This window comes from Pseudophryne corroboree, chromosome 6 (genome assembly GCF_028390025.1).
Source record: "Pseudophryne corroboree isolate aPseCor3 chromosome 6, aPseCor3.hap2, whole genome shotgun sequence".
NCBI classification, from domain to species: domain Eukaryota; kingdom Metazoa; phylum Chordata; class Amphibia; order Anura; family Myobatrachidae; genus Pseudophryne; species Pseudophryne corroboree.
The window spans coordinates 310,108,605-310,129,048 of NC_086449.1; the positions used below are offsets into that span (position 1 = coordinate 310,108,605).

Here is a 20,444-nt window from a genome sequence, read left to right on the forward strand (position 1 = left end):
TAACCTCTAAGTACCTCACAACAGAAAAATAACCTCTAAGTACTAAAGATATTTTAAACACCTTAATGATCCCTTAAGGTCTCATCAATAAGAAAGTTTAAAGCATCTGAGGGACATAGATTAATTTCTTACACTAAAGAAAGTCCACATGACTGAAACGCATGTCTGTGAATTGGATTTACTTCTCTGTACATCTGCCTGTATCCAAGCTAGTAAAGGATTGATTTCAGATGAAGTCTGGCTATTAGACACAAGTACCTTCCATGTCCTTTACATGTTTCCACCCATAACTCATAATTTCAAGCTTCATTTATTGTTTTTGTTCCCTATGGAATTAAGATAGTTGATATAAACATGCAGATATATGCTCTAATGACAAGAACACTTACTGTAATACAGTATATAGATAGGCTTGCCATAATATCATTTGCAGACGTTCTTCAACTCTTACAATCATAATAAGTGCAATGTTAAAGCTAAGTGTATTGGATGTATTGTATCACTTGCACATTCAGAATGCACAACACATGGGTGAGTACCTAAATCAGTGAGCTAAGACATCCTGGAGGTAAAATATGACTATAATAATTTATGTCATCTCTGGAAAGAGGTATTTACAGCATTACATTATCTTAGAATCCCAAAGCAAATGATTGATTATAAAACTTTCTCATCCCCCAGTTTATGCAATGTTATCAAACATGAAAAGTCAACAATTTCCCAGCAGAAATTCAGCATTAAGAACAGTGAAAGCAGCTCGAGACACTTATGTTTCATTATACAGCAACAAGAGGAAATAGACAACTATATTGTGCAAGATTTCAGCAACCACAGATTATTCCCTAGATGCAGTTTAAGGACATTGCCTGCAGAAAGCTGTTTGAGTTGGCGGGTGTCCAGTTTCCCATATTATAGACAGTAGTCCATTTCCATACACAATAAATGGGCTGATTGCCTGTACTTCAGGCTCCAGAACAATTCTCAATTTCCCTTCATTTTATTTTTTTTCCTGCTACATTTATAGCTGCACCTCTTGAATATTGAAAATTCATATTCCACATCTGCTGATTTTCACTGATGTGATCAACTCAAAGCCACTTCCTTGATTGAGCGCATAGTATTCATCCCCTCATACATCCCCTCTGCAAAATGTAAATAAGATGGTCTATACTGATAGAAATGATCACGTACTTTACCTCTAACTGGAAGAGATCTATGTACTAAGAATAATTTACAATGCTCAGTATTTTCTTCTTTCGTTTTTCCATTACAGACATTTCTGTGATTGTAGCGATGTTGCTGTAAGTGACCTTGTAAAGAACCACATTTCCCTTCGGATCTAGTTTTTATTTAACCTCCTGCTGCTCAGCGATGAGTTTTGCTGCCGATTTCTATCTCAACTTGCTAGATTTTAGTATAATGAGAAAGCTTTTAAAGGGTAATACTCAGTTAGTCATGGTACAGCTAGGTTTTCTTGTTCTGTTCTAATGACATTGTATCATCTAATGTGATTGCAGAATTGTATTTTATAGACAATACTGGGAAATAACTCACATGTAATTGCCACTCTTTCCTGTGCTCTTTCTCTTCCTAATTTCCTCTAACTCCTCATCTGCTTCATGTTAATATCTCTTGCACTAAATTCATTCAGGTGCAAGGGTTTAAGGGGCCTATTTGTCAAGTTTTTTTTATTCACAAAACTAGAGATGAGCGGGTTCGGATTTTACTCGGTTTTACTCGGTTCTCAAAACGGCATCTAATTGGCAATCCAAAACACGTGACATCCATGAGCCAATAACATGCCGTTTTGAGAACCGAGTAAATCCGAGTAACACCGAGTAAAACCCGAACCCGCTCATCTCTACACAAAAGTATATAGAAACAGCAAAACTTTGTTTTGGCCCCGTTGGTTTTCCACAATCTTCAGCAAAAACCGCTTTCAGCCTATGGAGGTTTACTCGCAGGAGAGACATGTTCAGATACCTCTCATGCAGCCTCTCATCGGTTCCCAAATCTGATAAATGTGAAAGACTACTCCAGGGTAGTAACTCGCATGGACATCGACTACGCCAGGGTAGTAACTCGCATGGACATCGGTTATCAATATCTCTATCCTTGTGTGTTAAGTTTAGCAGGTATATGAGAATATCTGTTGCAATACAGATTGTTAATAATTGGGCAGTACTGCATTTATTAATACTTAGGGGGACATGTGCTAAGCAGTGATGAAAGTGGAGAAGTGAGCCAGTGGAGAAGTTGCCATTGACAAGCAATCTGCTGCTCTGTATACTTTTATAGTATGCCAATTATAAATGCTACGTCAATGCTGATTGGTTGCCATGGGCGACTTCTCCACTGGCTCACTTCTCCACTTTTATCACTGCTTAGTACATCTCCCCATAAGCCCCTAAATCATTAAATAAAGGATCACCCCAGACACACACAGCCCTGTGCAGGTCCAAGATTCACTAGACCAGTACTGTGTTCTGTATGAAAATATCCCCACTATGTACTAAAGTTAACACGCAGGAACAGCAGTAGCGATAACCACTGTCCATGTGCATTAGATCCCACCCACATAAGAGGAGTCTTTACATTTGTGAAAGACTCCTCCAAGGGAATCTAACACTAATGGTGCCCATACACTTGTGCGATATTAGATGCTATCCTTCGATTTCGACCGCATTTGTGAGAGAAATCAAAGGATTGTATGCACATTTTAGGTACCATGAGACGCGATGCGTAGGCACGCCACTTGAATGTCGTGTCTCATGATAGTATGTGCTGCACTTAATATTTCTCGCATCGCAGTGCGATCGCATGTGTTTTTTTAAACACATGCAATATATCGCACTGCGATGTGCGATGGGCATCCGCCGGGAGCGGCCAGAGGCCGCTCCCACTCGGCGATGACGTGCCATCACGTGATTACCATGCGATCTATCGCATGATTGCATGGTAATCATTTTAGCAGTTCAGGTGCGATTTCATCGCACCTGAACTGCTGGTGCGATTTCATCGCACCTGAACTGCTGGTGCGATGCCCCACAATGTCGCGTTGTGGGGCATTGCACAAGTGTATGGGTACCATAAGCATGCGCACAGTAGGAGGCTGTAGGAGAGGCATCGAAAGATCTCTCTCCTGTGGTGTAAACTAACAGGGCTAATCTCTGAAATAGCGTCATTTTTTGGAGTTTGATAGATAAGAGTCAGACCATATTCCCTATTGGTAATAATGGTGACTGCGATCTGCAGGACTAATTAATCTTCTCAGGAGACTTCTGTGATATCTCCTGCATTGGGATTTTAGTACATTCATAAAATCATGCAGAAACTAAAATGTTTACATCATTTTATGAAGAAAAAAATAGGCCCCTGTGCCTGAACCGTAATATCTATTTTTTATTTTAATTTTAATTTTATTTATTTTTTATTTTTTTTATTTCAAAGTGATCAGTGTAGCACAGCCTCTCACTTTATATAATGGGCATGTGGATGACTATTACACTGGCCAATCAGATTTTACCAGATTGTTGATAACTATGTAAAGAAGAGTGGGTTTGGGAGAGGGAGATTTTAAGGATATGTAGCTTGGAAAGAAAAAAAAAACTCCTGAGTCCAGAGTAGATTGTGAAAATAATATTTCTTTCACACTGTGTTGTTTCCCTGCCTGGTTGTTACTCACAAGGTCCTAAACTCATTCATAATCCCGGCACCCCCCACAGTCCAGTTACTTCAGCAAGACATTTGTGGTCTCTAGAAGGAGGTAGAGGGTGCTTCTTGTCGTGCCTCACACACCCATAGACTCACCAGTCATGCACAGATCATCTTAGGCCCGGTATTCACTGTAGCCTAGGGATTCCCCACTCACGGTATCCCACTATGGTGAAATAAAGCACAGGCTGTCTACCAGTACTTCTGTGAATATATGAGCTAGGAAAGCCAGGTAACATATGCACAAATACAAGACTGGCCAGACGGAGCAGCAAGGCTCCTTTTCCTGCTCCCAATTACTGTCGCTGGGGAATCTGTGTCGCTCAGCGGCTGCACCAATACTTTCTTGCTATATTGCAATGAGCTTGCTGTGTGCTAATGAAAATGTCTATTTCAAATTATTTCCAACTGGATATTAAATAATGATCTGTTTCAGTGCATGGCCCAACATAAGAGGAGTCTATGGGTAGGGGGCATATGATCTGAGCTCAACCCAGGACCTGGTAGTTTAATTTGGTCCTAGACTTTGATATAAATGAATGTACAAGACTGGGTTGGACTGGCCCACAGGGGTACAGGGGTAATCCCCCGATGGGCCCTACAGCCGGGTTTCCTACCCCCTCCTCTAGGGATCAGGTTCCTTCCAGTACATAATGATGCATGTACTACAGTATTTACTGTATATATTTATCAAGTGGCCCATCCCATGCAAAATGGTTACGCAAACCCATGTGGTAGCTGGCCTCATCCCTAAACATGGGCCCCTAACACTGCATTCCCCCGGTGGGCCCTACATGCCAGTCCGACACTGTGTACAAGACTGGGTTTACTTGCTTTTCAGAGTATTCCCATTTACCAGTGTCAATCATGCACCCACACTTCATTTAGATTTATCAAATATTTTATGGAAGCAGCACACATTATTTTTAAGTTCTGGCAAGGTAATTTTAGAATATGCACAAAGACACCTTTCTTCAGTGGAACAGCTAATGTGCTGCATGAGGATATTATCAAATATTTTTTTGCAATATGTTATGAGAGACAATGGCAGATGTATTCAGACTGAAGTTATCCAAAGCTGTGAAAAAATGTATTATAGTATGTTCTTGTTCTCAGGTGCTGATCTATTCTCTGCTATCAGACCACCCATTGAGATAATCCGTGTTGTTACATGAAGCTGCAGTTATAGCCCTCTAAGATTTTTACACTTTGCAGAATTAGGTTTTTTACTCGAGATCAGATAAATCTTATGTGCGTGTGTGGCTACTGGTAATGTTCTGTTTCAGTTTCATTGGGAGTGAGGCTTCATTAGCAGACCAATATGTAAGAAAACACTGTTTCCATTTCATTTATAAAAAGACAACTTTTCCCTTATACAGAATAAATACAAAAAAAAACGCACCGATATGCCTTAAGCTGAGTACACACTGTAAGAGTTCAGGCTGATGCGACATCACAAACGATATATCGTAAGTGCATACATACTGTATGATGTATCGGCGGTGCTCGCATCCACCCACATCCCAGAGCATGCAGGGCTGTCACATATATTCTGCTCTCAAGTGCAGAACAAAAAATATGTGACACTGTATACGACCCGCGGGAGCGCGCATCGTATACAATATCACCTGTACACACTGGGCCTAATTCAGACGTTGATCGCTGCTGTGCGTTTTCGCGCAGCAGTGGATCAGGTCTGAACTGCGCATGCGCCAGCACCACAGTGTACCGGCGCATCCCAGACAACCGATGGCCATCTCAGCCCAGCGATCGCCTCTGCCTGATTGACAGGCAGAGGCTGTTGCTGGGCGGGAGGGAGCGGGCCGGTGGCATTTGGCCATCGTTTTGGGGGTGTGCGGGGGGCGGGCCGCGGCAGCTGCATAACGTCACACGCAGTCGCTGCGACCCAGACAGCGACATGTAGCTTTCTACCAGCACGCAGGAGCTGCACAGGTAGGGAGCTACTCGTCAAGAAAAAAAGTATTGCCGCTGTGTGATGCTTTTGTACTTGTGTGGGGGAGCAGGGCCAGACATGCGGGGCGGACGAGCCCTGTGCTGGGCGTCCCCCCGCATGTCTGAGTAACTGAACGTAGTCGTGCAGCTACGATCAGGTGCGAATTAGGCCCACTGACTGATGTGATCGATATATCGTATGAGCCGGTGGCTCGTACGATATATCAGGTGCACATCAGACAGTGTGTACCCAGCCTTATGCCAGCACTGATTTTCTCAGCAAATACTTTGCATTTTTAATATTCTTTTGATATAGTTGAAAAGTCTTGTTGCTGTAGCAAATTCTATCGCAGAAGAGAAGCATACATTGCGATTTGCGATCCAACCTGAATTAGCCCCTTCGTTCAATACACCAGTAACAGTGTTTTACTACTCTGTGGGGGGAAAGAACCATTTATTACATTTTGCTGTACTTGACAATACTTAAGTTTAGCAGTATTTAAAAATAGCACTGCTGTAATATATGGAAGATTAGGAAAGGCCACCGAATGAAAGTGATTAATGCACTTTTAAATGTCAATATATTTTAAAGCTGCATGGGATGCAAAAAATTCTCATGAAGCATCAGAGGAATTCACAGTCTGTCACAATAATAGAGTGTGCACATGTAACATAAGAAATATACAGACTGCAGTTTTATGTACATTACAATACTGATGAAAATAGCATAATACAATAAATGTCATCTGCGAAAGTATAAAAACGCACCTATTTGTCTGTGTCACCCCTGTCTGTCTGCCCCACCACTTTGGAATGTAACCTCTCACGAGCAGGGCCCTTTTCCCTCATGTGCTTATCCTTTTCTTAATTAAACTATGTTCGACGGCACCTAATCCCAGGGTTTTCTGCCACCCTGATACTTACTTCACTGTAGTCTACTGATGTTGCTATGTTTATTTACCCGGTACTTGCCCTATATTGTCTTCAACTGTAAGTCACTGTTTTCCTGTGTTGACTATTTATGTACTCTGTAATTTGGCGCTGCAGAACCCTTGTGGCCCCATATAAATAAAGAAAAATAATAATATTTTTTTTTTTAATTGTTTTTGTTGCCTGGGTATTTGTGCATATAGAAATGTGCTTGCCCACCTCAGATAACTCTGGTTAAAAAAAGTCATCCCATTCAAAGCATAGGACAGCTCCCAATTACTGGAACACCCATTCTGAACAGACTTGTGGTGGTGGGCAGAGCTTCCCACTAACCAGGAAATGTTCCTGTAATAAGACATCTTCACCGCCTGAATGTCAATAAAGATCTTGTCCCCCATACAATTTTTAATTTTTGCATACAGTTACAGTGTTTTCTGCCCCCTTCCCGATATCTTCTAGTTTTGCATATTTGTCACACTTAATCATTTCAGGGGCCAGATGTAATGACGCCTGAGTTCCGCAACTGGGAGGGGTGCTGGACAAACTCAGAGGGTTTTTTTAAGGGGCAATCAATTACAAGGCATGGTTTTGCCTTGTGAGTGATTGCCCCTCTAAAAAAAATTCTGATTTCGGCTGGCATCCTGCACGGCCACCGGATTCGGGCGTCACTCATTACATCTGCCTCAGGTCTTCAAACAAAAATAAATATAAGACAAAGATACCTTGAGTAAATGCAAAATACAGTTTTACATTTATTGAAGGAAACAAAGTGTGACAAATATGCAAAAAATAGCAGAAATCAGAAAGGGGCAAAAACTTTTTAGCACCACTTCACATTTCAAGGCAGTTCTTGCCATCAGAAGATATAAAAGTTGTATGTATTTGCAGACACGCAATCTTAACACACAGATCCATGAGTTTCTATTAAGGGTATGCAGTCATTATTGTTGACATTTAGAATGCTGACACTAATGTGGAATGGTTGTGAATGTTGTCATTCAGGGGCAGATTTATTAAGCTCGGTGAAGTGATAAAGTGGAAGGTGATAACGCACCAGCCAATCAGATCCTAACTACCATGTCACAGGCTGGGTTTGAAAAATGACAGTTAGGAGCTGACTGGCTGGTGCTTTATCTCCTTCCAATTTATCACTTCACCAAGCTTAATAAATCTGCCCCTCAGAATGTTGCAAACTTTGTTCATAATGTCAGCATGTTCATAATGTCAACATTATGCTTATCTCCACAATGACCATATAGGCATTAATGTTAGACTGCAGTTAAGGTTAGTCTCCAGTTAGGGTTACGGATAGGCTGCGGTTAGAGTTACATTTAGTATGATCAACATTCTTAACATTGACATTATATTGTTAACATATTGAACACGTTGACCAGAGTCGTCTTTTCGTATGGGCTCAATGGCCAGTTCCCAATGGCCCCAGGAGTATAAGGCCCTATGCTGAAAGCTGAGGGTACGCTTTTTCCACAGTTACCAGATTTTTTAAAATTGGCGCTGGAGAACCAGATATATGCGACTTTAAAGCAGTGTTCCCCGTCCAAGCCTGTGAACATCCTGCATTTGAAGTGAATTAATAAATTACATAAACATCTGTGTATCAAATGTAATAAAAAAAAACAGGGCTGATCTGTACGAATATCTGTTGGTCATCAACACTTCTGCTTGTTCAAAGATATAAATTTAAATCAAGGAGTAGTACCAGAAAAACACAGCAACTACCTGTATGGTGTAGTATATTTAAGGTCAATTAATGTATATTAAGAAATATATAAAGTTCACCATGCACTTAGCCCATTCCAGGGTTCCACAATCTCCTGTATAAGCCAATCTTGAGTCTCCGTAATATAATATAAAAAGTGAGTGTGTTCTTTTCAAATTTTAGTTCACAAATTAATATTATGTATATGTACTGTATGTATGGTTGAGCTGTAGCACCATTTTTCTCTTATTCGTACAATTCTAATCTGTACTACTTAATGATAGGAAAATGCAATAATTTCCTATTAATGGTGATTTTAATGGGTAACGTAGACCAACCAGCACTAAGTGAATCACTCATGGTCATTTAAAATGCCCACATTCCCTGAAGGGATTAATAGCAAATGTTTTGCACACATGAAAATAATGCGTAATGTATATACTGTAAAGTGTATGTTATATTCCTACAGGGAACCAGTACGGACCAGCAGGCAACAGAATCCAGCCTTGGTGACAGAAATACCACAGCTGGCTTCAGTACACAAGGTGTGTGTCATTCTGAAATATCCTGTTTGTTCAAATAAGAGAATTTGATATTAAATCTGATTATATATATTTTTCTTCTTATTTGAATATTTCTGTTTTTTTAAATTCACTTTTATAATGTTGGTGAATAATTTTATAACGATAAAAAAAACTGAATTACTGTTTAATGCTGTACATAAAATACTAAACTCTTATAAATCCAATTCACATACTCTGTTTTGTTATGTTAACATTGTTGTGTTTTGAAGTTGGTCTATTAGCCCCAAGGTACAAACCAAAAAGCATTTCCAAGGCAAAAAGTGTCTCAGAAAGCTAGCCGAGCACATTAGCAGTTCTGCGTTGTGTTTCCTCTATTTTTATTATAGCCTTTCTCATTTTGTTACTGGCAGTCTGCACACTTGGGTGCTTTTACGGCATGCACAGTTCATAGCAGTGTGTCTGAATGCAGAACAACTCTGCTTGTTGCCTTGTATACAAAGCTTCTCCAGTGCCAGGCAGAGCTAAGTGATTATTTTCTTCTGCGCATGCATCCAGAGCCTGTACAGGCGCACAGAGGTGCAGTTACAATTGAGACGCGCAGTCTCAGAAATGTTTTAAATATGTATTGGGCATTCATGGGTGGTGACTGGGAGGTGTGAGGTGGAGGTGGTTATGATTATGCACAGAGGTGGTCTGTCATAGTGTTAGAGGCATGCCGCTGATGTGGTTGCAAGCTCAGACACATGATCGTTGTCACTGGAGGCCATGCTTTGATGAGAGTCTACTTTATAGTGCATACCTTTTGTAGACTCAGGGGTAGATGTAAGTCAGGTCGTATTGGGGGAAAAGTGGTATCAGTGTCGTTATGTGCACGGATACCGCTTCTCCCCCCTGTATGAATGAATGCGGGGAAGTGTGTGCCCCTGTCTATATCGGCACACCTATATACAAGATAGCATGCCAATATGCAGGGCAATGTATGAACGGTCAGTGGCACTTACCATTCCGACACCTACAGCTATCAATTTTGACAGCTGCAGGTCTCATTGCCCATTCCCTGGCTGTGGCGGCTGTCGGCATCGGGCTGCATGGGAGATCTCACAAGAGAATACATCTCAGAGCGGCTGCTTTCTGCTTTGCCTTGGTAAAGATGCAAAGCAGAAAGCATTATATGCGGGTATAATACATCTAGTCCTAGGTCCTCAAGGCACCCTAATAATCAAGGTTTTTAGGGATATCAATGCTTGGCCACAACTGACTTAATCAGGACTTCAGTCCATTTCATTTAACCATCTGTGCTGAGCCATGAATATCTTTAAAACATGCACTGTTAGAGTGCCTTTAGGACCAAGTTTGGGAACCTCTGTCATATGTGTCTCTACCAATTTACAGCTAAAAGTCTACTTGGGTCGATTTTTGGATGATGTTTGGACCTTTTTTAATCGATTTGTTTATCGATTTTGTGTTTCAGGGTCTAAAGCACACATTTACTAAAAGATGATTTTTGACATTGTTTGAAAAAAAATGTCAAAAATAAATGTGGAATTTAGACCCTGAAATACAAAATCATCCAAACATTGACCAAACGTCGACCAAAAATCAATACAGATCGACTTTTAGTAAGTAGACCCCGAAATCCCACATTTACTTTCAGTTGATTTTTGACATTTTTTTTGAAAGGATGTCAAAATTCATCTCTTAGTAAATGTATGATTTAGACACTGAAACATGAAATCGATCATAATCGGCCAAACATACACCTAAAATCGACCCAAATCGACTTTTAGTAAATATATCCCCAAGTGTCTATGCAAATCTGCCCTTTTTATCGCTTACATTTCATTTTTGCCCATACCTGCACTCCATCCAACTCTTTCTGCTGACCAGTGAAAATTTCTGCTCCTCTGATAAAACATTAGTGCAGAAGTCTAGGAATGCCAGTGCAAATTGTCATAAAAGATGATTGCATTGTTTGTTACCCATTTTGCACATTATAATGAACACATTAACGCAGACTTACATTAATTTCTATTTTTTTATACTATATATTTATAAATATTCATCAATGTAGACTAACATCATTAATATATCACTCTTTTAGCTTATCAAGTTAAAATAAATGAAATATAAGCATATGCTAATAAATGTTATTCTTTCTTTTTTTCAACATAACATTTTTATTAAAATAAATAAAGTAAATTATGGGGCTACAAAAAGAGAATGGGGATAACAATGGGGATTAGGGAGACAGGTCAACCACAGGCATCAAACAGACAATTAACTATCACAAATTATGTAGATCAAGCATCATAGCCCTCCACTGCGGTTCGTTCAAATTGAAAGGGAGGGAAACAGGGCGTTTCTAGAGAGGAGGAGGCCTGTGTGCAGGATCCGTCTGGGCCCCCTCCTCTCTAGCTGGCAGCGCTGTCCCAGAGCCTAGAGCGCATGTGCAAATCACCAGGAAAATGTTGTGGTGGCCATTTTCCCACTAATTTTCCTACTGCACATGCGCGAATCACCGGGACAAATGGCGCCACGCCATTTTCCCAGGGATTTGTGCAACGCAGCTGCTCCGCCGCGGAGGGTAAGTATTTAATTTAATAGATGCGGTGTGGGCGCCCCTGGACCCCCGGTGGCCCGTATGTACCACACACACTGCACTCAATTAAAATACACCGGTAGAGAGCATTTGGGTGGAGCACCCTTACCCTCTGTAATATATACATGCCACGGAAGCAATTTCACAGTGGGAGAACAGAGGGTCGTAGAGTACGGAATCTCTCTAGTCTCTAAATGTTATTGTTTCTAAAAAATGCTTGATCACAGCAGCAAATTTGTTAGCAGTCGGGCAAAATCATGTGCACTGCATGGGGGGGGGGGCAGATATAACATGTGCAGAGAAAGTTCAGTTTGGGCGGGGGGGGGGTGTTAAAACTGAAATCTAAATAGCAGTGTAAAAATAATGCAGCTAGTATTTACCCTGCATAGAAACAAAATAACCCACCCAAATCTAACTCTCTCTGCACATGTTATAACTTCACCCCAGACCCCCCCCCACCCCCCCACCCTCCTTCCACAGTGCACATGGCTTTGACCAACTGCTAACAAATTTGCTGCTGCGATCAACTCTGGATTAGGGCATGCACCATTTCATGTAAGCTCCTTTCCTTTCAACATTCCCATGTAGGGGTTGTCCCACCAAAATTGGGGCACATGAGAAGTATCCCTAGAGGATTTTTTCTATTAAAATGTTTATTTCTTGGTAGCAACAGAGATATTTACCATCATATATCAACCTCTTCACTGACTAATTGAAGTGCTCCTCTTTGTAATGTTGCTTGCTGAGTATTAATGTAAATAGGAATATTATCTCTGCTGATTGCGAAGGGAAAACTGAACTGGTCATCTTTTTCTGGATTTATTGAAAAAAAAATACCGGGCTTTTTTGTTTGCAGCAGCTTCTTGATTGCGTATCCTATACCTTGCACATGTAATTTCGACATTTTCTTCATGTGTTAGCAATGTTATTTAGTCATTGGTCATCAGCCCATTCTTGATTTCAGTTATTATACCGAAACTGTGATCTTGTGTTTTTTCATGTGATTTGCAGTGCACTGTGCAGTACTTCAATAAAAATACTTGGGGAGGGAAGGAAGGTGGGAATAAAATATAAGCAAATAAAATCTGTTTCACATCAGAAACATGTTCTATTATCATTTGAAAACATATAATTACCAGGCCAATTGTTGCTTTAATAACTATCGTTATGATAATAATTATGATGTACTAATATTAGAAATACATACAGTATTCTATACCTGGTTTAATTTGAGTTCCCAATTCATTATAATGTTTTCCACAGAGTGTTGTATAAATTGCTAATTCTTCTGATTGTGATTGGATTTAGTTAATGAAAATCTTCTATAATAATCAATCACCAGCAGTGGCTCCTTACCTGTCTGGGTGAGGGTCTGCATAGCGTCAGGTGTCTCCACCCTACCCTTCCGGTGATTAACAGCTACTGTCAACAGGAGGCGGCGCTTAAGTTCATCGACTGTGGGAGGCAGAGCTTAAATATGGGGGTGGGGCTTAAGGCTGGCTTATATGAACTGCATTGACTGCAGCCAATAAAAACCAGATAGGGCTGCCATTATAGGAAACCCTCTCTCTGCTATCTTAGTCCAGACTGGCAGTCCTGCAGCCCCTAGGTAAAATCTTATACTGGATATAACAAATTAAATATGCTATATTACTCTGGCCAAAGCTCAAGGTATTAACAGATATTTATTCAGCCAACACATAATACACACGCTGTTACTGGGAATATTACAGTCACTCACATCAGTCCCTGCCACAGTGGAAATTGCAATCCATATTCCCTATCAAGCGGACATACATATACACATTCATTTTTTTCTCAATTACCAATTAACATACCATTATGTTCATGGGCACCGAAAGAGTGGGGACGGATATTGACTACCAAGGCCCAAGCCTCATGGAGGGGCCCATCAGTGGCCCCCAGGCCAGCTGAGAGGGACAAGTGTCCTCCTTTGCAGAGTGCAGCGCTGCCTGGCCCAGCACATAGTGTTTTCTATTATTATTTTTGGCCTCCTGTATTTGGCCACGACCTTTCTGTATTAGGACCATGCAATTGTCTCAATAGCCTTGAGTATGCTTTTGGAGTGTGGGAGAAAACTTACGCAAACACATAGAAACTCCAGACAGATGGGACATGACAGGGGATCTAACTCTTGTCCTCAGTGCAGTTAGGCAGTACTGCTAACCCCTATGCAATCCATGTTGCCATTTTTTTACAGATCACCAAAGTTGACAGATCCAGCCATTTGGCTTTCTACACAAATAACCGGATGCCATGGAAGCCTAATTAGTATGATAGACCAATGTCTGCACATCTTCAATGTTTGCATATCATCTTTGTTGATTGATTTTCTAGAATACCCATTCAAAATCCAGACCAGCCTGTTACAGTACATGTACTCAAGAAACAGGCACCAATCACTTGCTGTCTCGCATCACTCTGTCAGAAATTGTTCCATAGAGGAATGTAAAGTTTCAAAAATGATTAGATTCTTTGTACATAGCTCAGTGTGCGGCATGCCACAAATTCCTAATAGAATGTATCTCTTTAATGCAATACAGCATGGTGTTCTAAAGTGTATCTATATACTATTTACATTTTAATTAAGCCAATTATTGAGTGTTGAAAACCTTTAAGAGAAAATATCATAGTTGTTAATGCATTATCTTCATGTTTTGGCTTGCAGTGTCTGTAGACAGCACCTCAATTCTGGTATCTGAAGTGGCTGACATCCCAGCACATAGCTGCTCCTCGGAGGACCTGTGTTCCCTGGAGGTCCATGGCTCTTTACGTTCTGCAGACTTCTCTCCTTATAGTACAATACGCACAGCAGCCATGGGGAGTAGCTGTGCCAGCTTAGAACATAGTCTTCGCTGTGGCCTTCATCTCACCAATTCACAGTGTTCACCTGACGATGATGGTAGCAGAGCCTCCACAGACAGGTCTCAGTGGCAAGATTGTGAGAACTACACTCAGTCCAGGTCATTGGACTCTTCCACTGAGAACTTTAGCTCACAAGAAAGAGAGACTCAGCTTTCAGCCAAAGAAAAAAAAGTGTCTCAGTCTTTGAAACCTATAAAAATGTGCTGCGGTGTTTTTAGTCAGCCACCTGGACAATGCCAGCCATCACCCAGCTCATTACCCGTAAATCTAGCCCCTCACTCGGGGCGCCTGGAAAAGACAGTACAGCAACATCATACCAGGAAATACCGGATTGCCAGTATAGTGCGTTCCACCAGTGACCCTGTTTCCTGCTCATCCGGCACAGAAGGTAAAATCATATCAGAGCGCATAATCATTTAACAGTGCCCTAATAACATTTCAAGCTGTCTTCATGAATTAAACATGCAATGAAACCATACTGTATATTATATTCTTATCACTGCTACTCAATTCTAAACGTACGATTTCCCATTTCTATAATCCTCATCAAATCCTAATATTTTACTTGTCACACATGGGCCACACATTCCATTATTCCTGTTCTTCTATCATCTTGGAAAACCAGTAAATCCAGTTTTAAAAGTATAGTAATCCTCAACAGGAGATATTATATCGAAGATAGTTCATACTGCTAAGTAACACACTACATTGCTGATAAACTGTGTATATCTATAAGCACGTGAAGATGCAGCACTAATAGCTTGAATAAAAGACTCAAAGAATCCAAAAAAGGGTTAACAACTTTTCAGTTGTCGAAGCAACTGTTGTCAGGTTTGTATATATTTTTTAGACTCTGTGATAGTGTAGGACCTGCATGAAGGTGGGGCACCTTGGCAATCGGTTAGCAGGCTTCTGTGCATTGGCCAATTAACTAACCAAACCCCCATCATTTATTTATTGATGTTGTGAGGATAAGTGAGCTTGCTATGGTGAGTGCTGAATTTTCTTTTTGTATATATACACATATATATATATATACATATATACTGTATATATACATATATATACACTATATATATATATATATATATATATATATATATATATATAGTGAGAGGCCAGAAGTGCGGGACGGGAGCTACGGGCGGCGTGGCTGAGGACAACGCTGAAGTGGGAGGTCTGAGGATGAGTTGTTCAGCTATTTATTACACTTGTGATTTATTGTTTGTGTGGTCTGAACAAGCACGTCCCCGAAACTTTATCATCTAATACACGTTGGTTGGTGTACTACAAGTCTCCGAGTACCGCCTCATGCTAAACGTCGTTATATAAATATATATATATATATATATATACTTTACAGAGTAGATTATTCCTGCAAAATAACAGAGCGAGAATTGTCACCCCCACCCCCCATCCCGTTTCTCCAATTGGGACATTAGGCGCATGCCTCGTGGGGAGTATATATATATATATTGTAACACTGTAGGGGTGCAAGGTGCCTTTTCCTGGGGAATATGGCAGCCCGCAGCAGCTGAGGAACAACACAAGTCCAGTTTCTGGTACAACTGACCCCGGCCAGTTTTATTGAAACAGAAAATAAAACAAACCCCAAAATAAAAATACCTTGCCTGTCCGGCACTAACTAAACATAAGATGTTCCTAACTGTCACTAAACAAAACACAGAGTTCTTCAGTACATACTGTATAGCTTACTTGCATCAGAAAGCGTGTCTCTCACACACAGATCCTGCAGCCTTCCCAGGCAGTCTGCCCATACTAATCAGGTTAGAAGCACTATATCACTCTTACACAGCTGAAACCCTGATTAGCCCTCTGTGAGGCCAAAGACCCGAACTGGGCCCAATGTCTAGAACTCGCCTTATCTCTCTCTCAGAGCCTTTTCCCAGCTTTTACAGCAAACTGAAAAGGTTCAGACAAAACAAAAAGCATTTTTCCTAGAAGTTAACATTTTCTAAAACATGTAAGACAAGAACCTGGGACAAATATACCTGCCCTCAAACACTATCCCAGTGTTCTTGTCACATATCCCCCTCCCCTGTTTCGACCTAGGGGCCGGAACACTTGTAGCCCCCAAACAGAAGATGCGAGACAATGCATCTGCGTTGGCCAATTGTGTTCCCGGTCTATGTTCGACAGTAAACTTAAAGTCCTGCAACGCTAGAAACCATCTAGTTACACGAGCATTCTTGCCTCTATTTACATACATCCATTTTAAAGGGGCATGGTCTGTCACTAGTCTGAATTGTCTACCCAAGAGGTAATATCTCAAGGTATCTAGTGCCCACTTAATGGCCAAAGCCTCCTTTTCCACAATGGCATACCTTTTTTCATGCTCATTGAGTTTCCTACTCAAATAAATGATAGGGTGTTCGTCCCCATCTCTGGTTTGGGACAGCACAGCACCTATCCCTACCTCTGAGGCATCTGTCTGTACCACAAATTCTTTTGAAAAATCTGGTGTTATCAACACCGGTTGTGAACACAAAGCCACTTTTAATGCTTGGAACGCCTTTTCTGCATCAGGGTTCCATTTCACCACCTTTGACTGCTTCCCTTTGGTAAGGTCTGACAACGGCACCGCTGTGGTCGCAAAATTAGGAATAAACCGTCTATAGTACCCAGTAATTCCCAAAAAAGCCCTTACCTGTTTTTTATTCACTGGACGAGGCCAGTTTTGAATAGCATCAACTTTATTCAATTGGGGCCTAATCAGACCTCTGCCTATGGTGAAGCCCAAGTATTTGACCTCCTCCATTGCGAGGCAGCACTTCTTTGGGTTAGCAGTTAACCCTGCCTCTCTGATTGAGTCCAGTACTGCTTGTACTTTAACCAAATGGGACCCCCAGTCTGTACTGTGAATTACCACATCATCCAAATAGGCAGCTGCATATTTTCTATGGGGCCTCAAAATTTTATCCATCGCCCGTTGAAAGGTTGCTGGAGCCCCATGCAACCCAAAGGGTAACATCTTATACTGGTACAGCCCCTCCGGAACCGAAAAGGCTGTTTTTTCTTTGGCGCTATCAGATAAAGGTATTTGCCAGTAACCTTTGGTCAGGTCCAATGTGGTGAGAAACCTGGCTGTTCCCAGCCTTTCTACAAGCTCATCCACACGGGGCATGGGGTATGCGTCAAACTTGGACACCTCATTTAACTTACGAAAGTCATTACAGAAGCGTATGCTACCGTCGGGCTTCGGGATGAGCACTATGGGACTGGACCACTCACTGTTAGACTCCTCTATGACTCCAAGTTCTAACATGGTTTTAACTTCCTTAGAAATAGCTTCTCGCTGAGCTTCAGGAATCCTATATGGCTTTAAATGAACCCTGACCCCTGGTTCTGTGACAATGTCATGTTTTATTATGGTCGTTCGGCCAGGCAGCTCTGAAAATACCTCCCTATTTTGGATGAGAAATTCTTTAACCTGATTGTTCTGATCAGCTGATAATGTCTCTGACACCTTCACTGCGGGAAGCAACCGGGGTGAAGACACCGAAGGGCAAGGCTCCGCTGACAGAGACAACCTATCTTTCCAGGGTTTGATTAAGTTAACATGGTAGATCTGTTCGGGTTTTCTCTTTCCCGGCTGGTATACTTTGTAATTAACCTCATTCACTTTTTCCCTAATCTCAAATGGACCCTGCCATTTAGCTAGGAATTTGCTTTCCACAGTGGGTACCAAAACAAGAACTCTATCTCCAGGAGCAAATTCCCGTATCTTGGCACTCCGGTTATAGACCCTCTGTTGAGCACTTTGGGCCTGTTCCATGTGCTCTCTGACAACAGGTACCACGGCTGCAATCCTATCCTGCATTTGTGTTACATGCTCAATAACGCTTCTATAAGGAGTGGGCTGTCCTTCCCACGTCTCTTTGGCAATATCCAACAGCCCTCTGGGGTGTCTACCATACAACAAATCAAATGGAGAAAACCCCGTAGAGGACTGAGGGACTTCTCTGATGGCCATTAACAAGTAGGGCAACAAACAATCCCAGTTTTTCCCATCTCTCTCAACAACCTTTTTTAACATACTTTTTAATGTTTTATTAAACCTTTCCACCAACCCGTCAGTTTGGGGATGGTAGATGGACGTCCTGAGGTGAGTGACCTTAAATAACTTGCACAATTCTTTCATGATCCTTGACATAAATGGAGTACCTTGGTCAGTCAAAATTTCTTTTGGTATTCCCACTCTACTAAATACCTGCACCAGCTCCCTAGCTATCGCCTTGGTTGTGATAGTGCGTAAAGGGACAGCCTCAGGATATCGAGTGGCATAGTCCATAATTACCAGGATATACTGATGGCCCCGAGCAGACTTTAACAAGGGCCCCACGAGATCCATGGCTATTCTGTCAAACGGGACCTCTATAATAGGCATGGGAACTAGTGGGCTCCTGAAATGGGGTCTAGGGGCATGATACTGGCATTCAGGACAGGAAGAACAATATTCAGACACTTCTTTATAAACCCCTGGCCAAAAGAACCTTTGTAAAACTCTTTCAGTGGTTTTTTCTGCCCCTAAATGTCCTGCGGTAACGTGACTATGAGCTAAATCTAGTACCGTTCTCCGATAAGGCTGGGGAACTACCAGCTGTTCCACCACATCCTCACCCCTTTTGACAATGTGGTACAAGAGCTCATTACAGATGGCCATGTGGGGATACGTAACCCTGTCACCTGGTACCACAGGTTCCCCATTAACAATCTTAACATTCTCTCTAGCCTTTATTAAGGTAGGATCCTTTAACTGTTCAGACGCAAACAGATCCTTCTTTACCTCCAGGTCAGGCACTCTTTCAGTTCTAACTACTATGTCTCTGTTCCCGGCAAGAGGGTCCTCACTGGACTCCCCATCTGTCACTTCCCCAGCCAAACTAGCAAAAGGCAAAGGGCCAGAAAGTTCAGAAGACCCACGTACATCCATAAAATCACCGGTATTATCAACTGGCTATTTACTTCTCACATCTGTTGATAACCGTGATTCCCACAGTTTCCAAAAATGAGGAAAATCCCTCCCTATTATGGCCTCATGCACCAAGGTAGGGACCAGTCCCACTTTAACCATTGCTGACCCACAACAAGTTTCTATATTCACCTCAGCAGTGGCATAATGTTGGGTATCCCCATGTATGCAAGTTACCCCAATAGGTATTTGCTGGACCTTTAAGGGGTTCACTAACCCAGCTTTCACGAGGGTAACTAAACTTCCTGAATCTAGCAAGGCCTCTACCCGGTTACCTTCTAAGAACACATCACACATTTGTTTTTCCAGCTCAGGTGAAGGTACCACAGTACAAGCTAACCTAGCAAAGAAAGACATTCTGCGACATTCAAAGGCAGCATCACATTGCATGGGTTCTTGCGTGACTGGGCAATTGGCAATAACATGACCTGGCATACCACACCTAAAACATTTAACCACACGATTATCAACCCATTTGGGCAGCATAGACCGTTCTAGCCCCATTGGCCTGTTTCCAGGGCCAGTGTTTACAGTCTCTCCAGCCTTGCGTTCTCTTAACCGCCCGGCAACGTTTTCCCACGGAACAGTCTTACCAGTCTTTACTGAAGGGCGCTGTCGAGGACCTATGGGTTGCTGGGTGGTCATCAGTAGTTCCTCTGCTGCCAAATACCTCTCTACCATGTCCACTAATTGGTCAGCAGTACCCGGGTTTCCATGGCTCACCCACTTGCGCAGGACCATGGGCAAAGATCTCAAGTAGCGGTCCATGACGACTCTTTCCACCATCTGGGGACCAGTTAATGTCTCTGGCTGCAGCCATTTTTTTGTTAGCTGAATAAGGTCGTGCATCTGGGAGCGCGGAGGCTTCTACATGACGTACAGCCAACGGTGCACCCGTTGTGCTCGTACTGACAGCGTGACTCCCAGGCGGGTCAGGATCTCAGTCTTTAGTTTATCATAGTCCCGAGCCTCAGCAGGGCTTAAATCAAAGTAAGCTTTTTGGGGCTCACCTGACAGGAAAGGTGCCAGCAGACTGGCCCACTGTGCTTTCGGCCAGTTCTCACGCTCGGCAGTCCTTTCAAACGTGGTCAGATAGGCCTCCACATCATCAGCCTCTGTCATTTTCTG

At 41.9% G+C, this 20,444-nt stretch overlaps 1 protein-coding gene across 1 annotated transcript in view; it reads left to right on the forward strand.

The window, feature by feature from the left end:
* The window catches only part of ENTREP2 (endosomal transmembrane epsin interactor 2), a 1,280,798-nt gene that overhangs the window by 1,154,395 nt on the left and 105,959 nt on the right, over positions 1 to 20,444 (forward strand). Inside the window, exons 8-9 of the mRNA XM_063926232.1 lie at positions 8,784 to 8,859; positions 14,127 to 14,711. Of these exons, the coding sequence (XP_063782302.1) occupies positions 8,784 to 8,859; positions 14,127 to 14,711 (661 nt within the window). The remainder of the gene's footprint in view (positions 1 to 8,783; positions 8,860 to 14,126; positions 14,712 to 20,444) is intronic.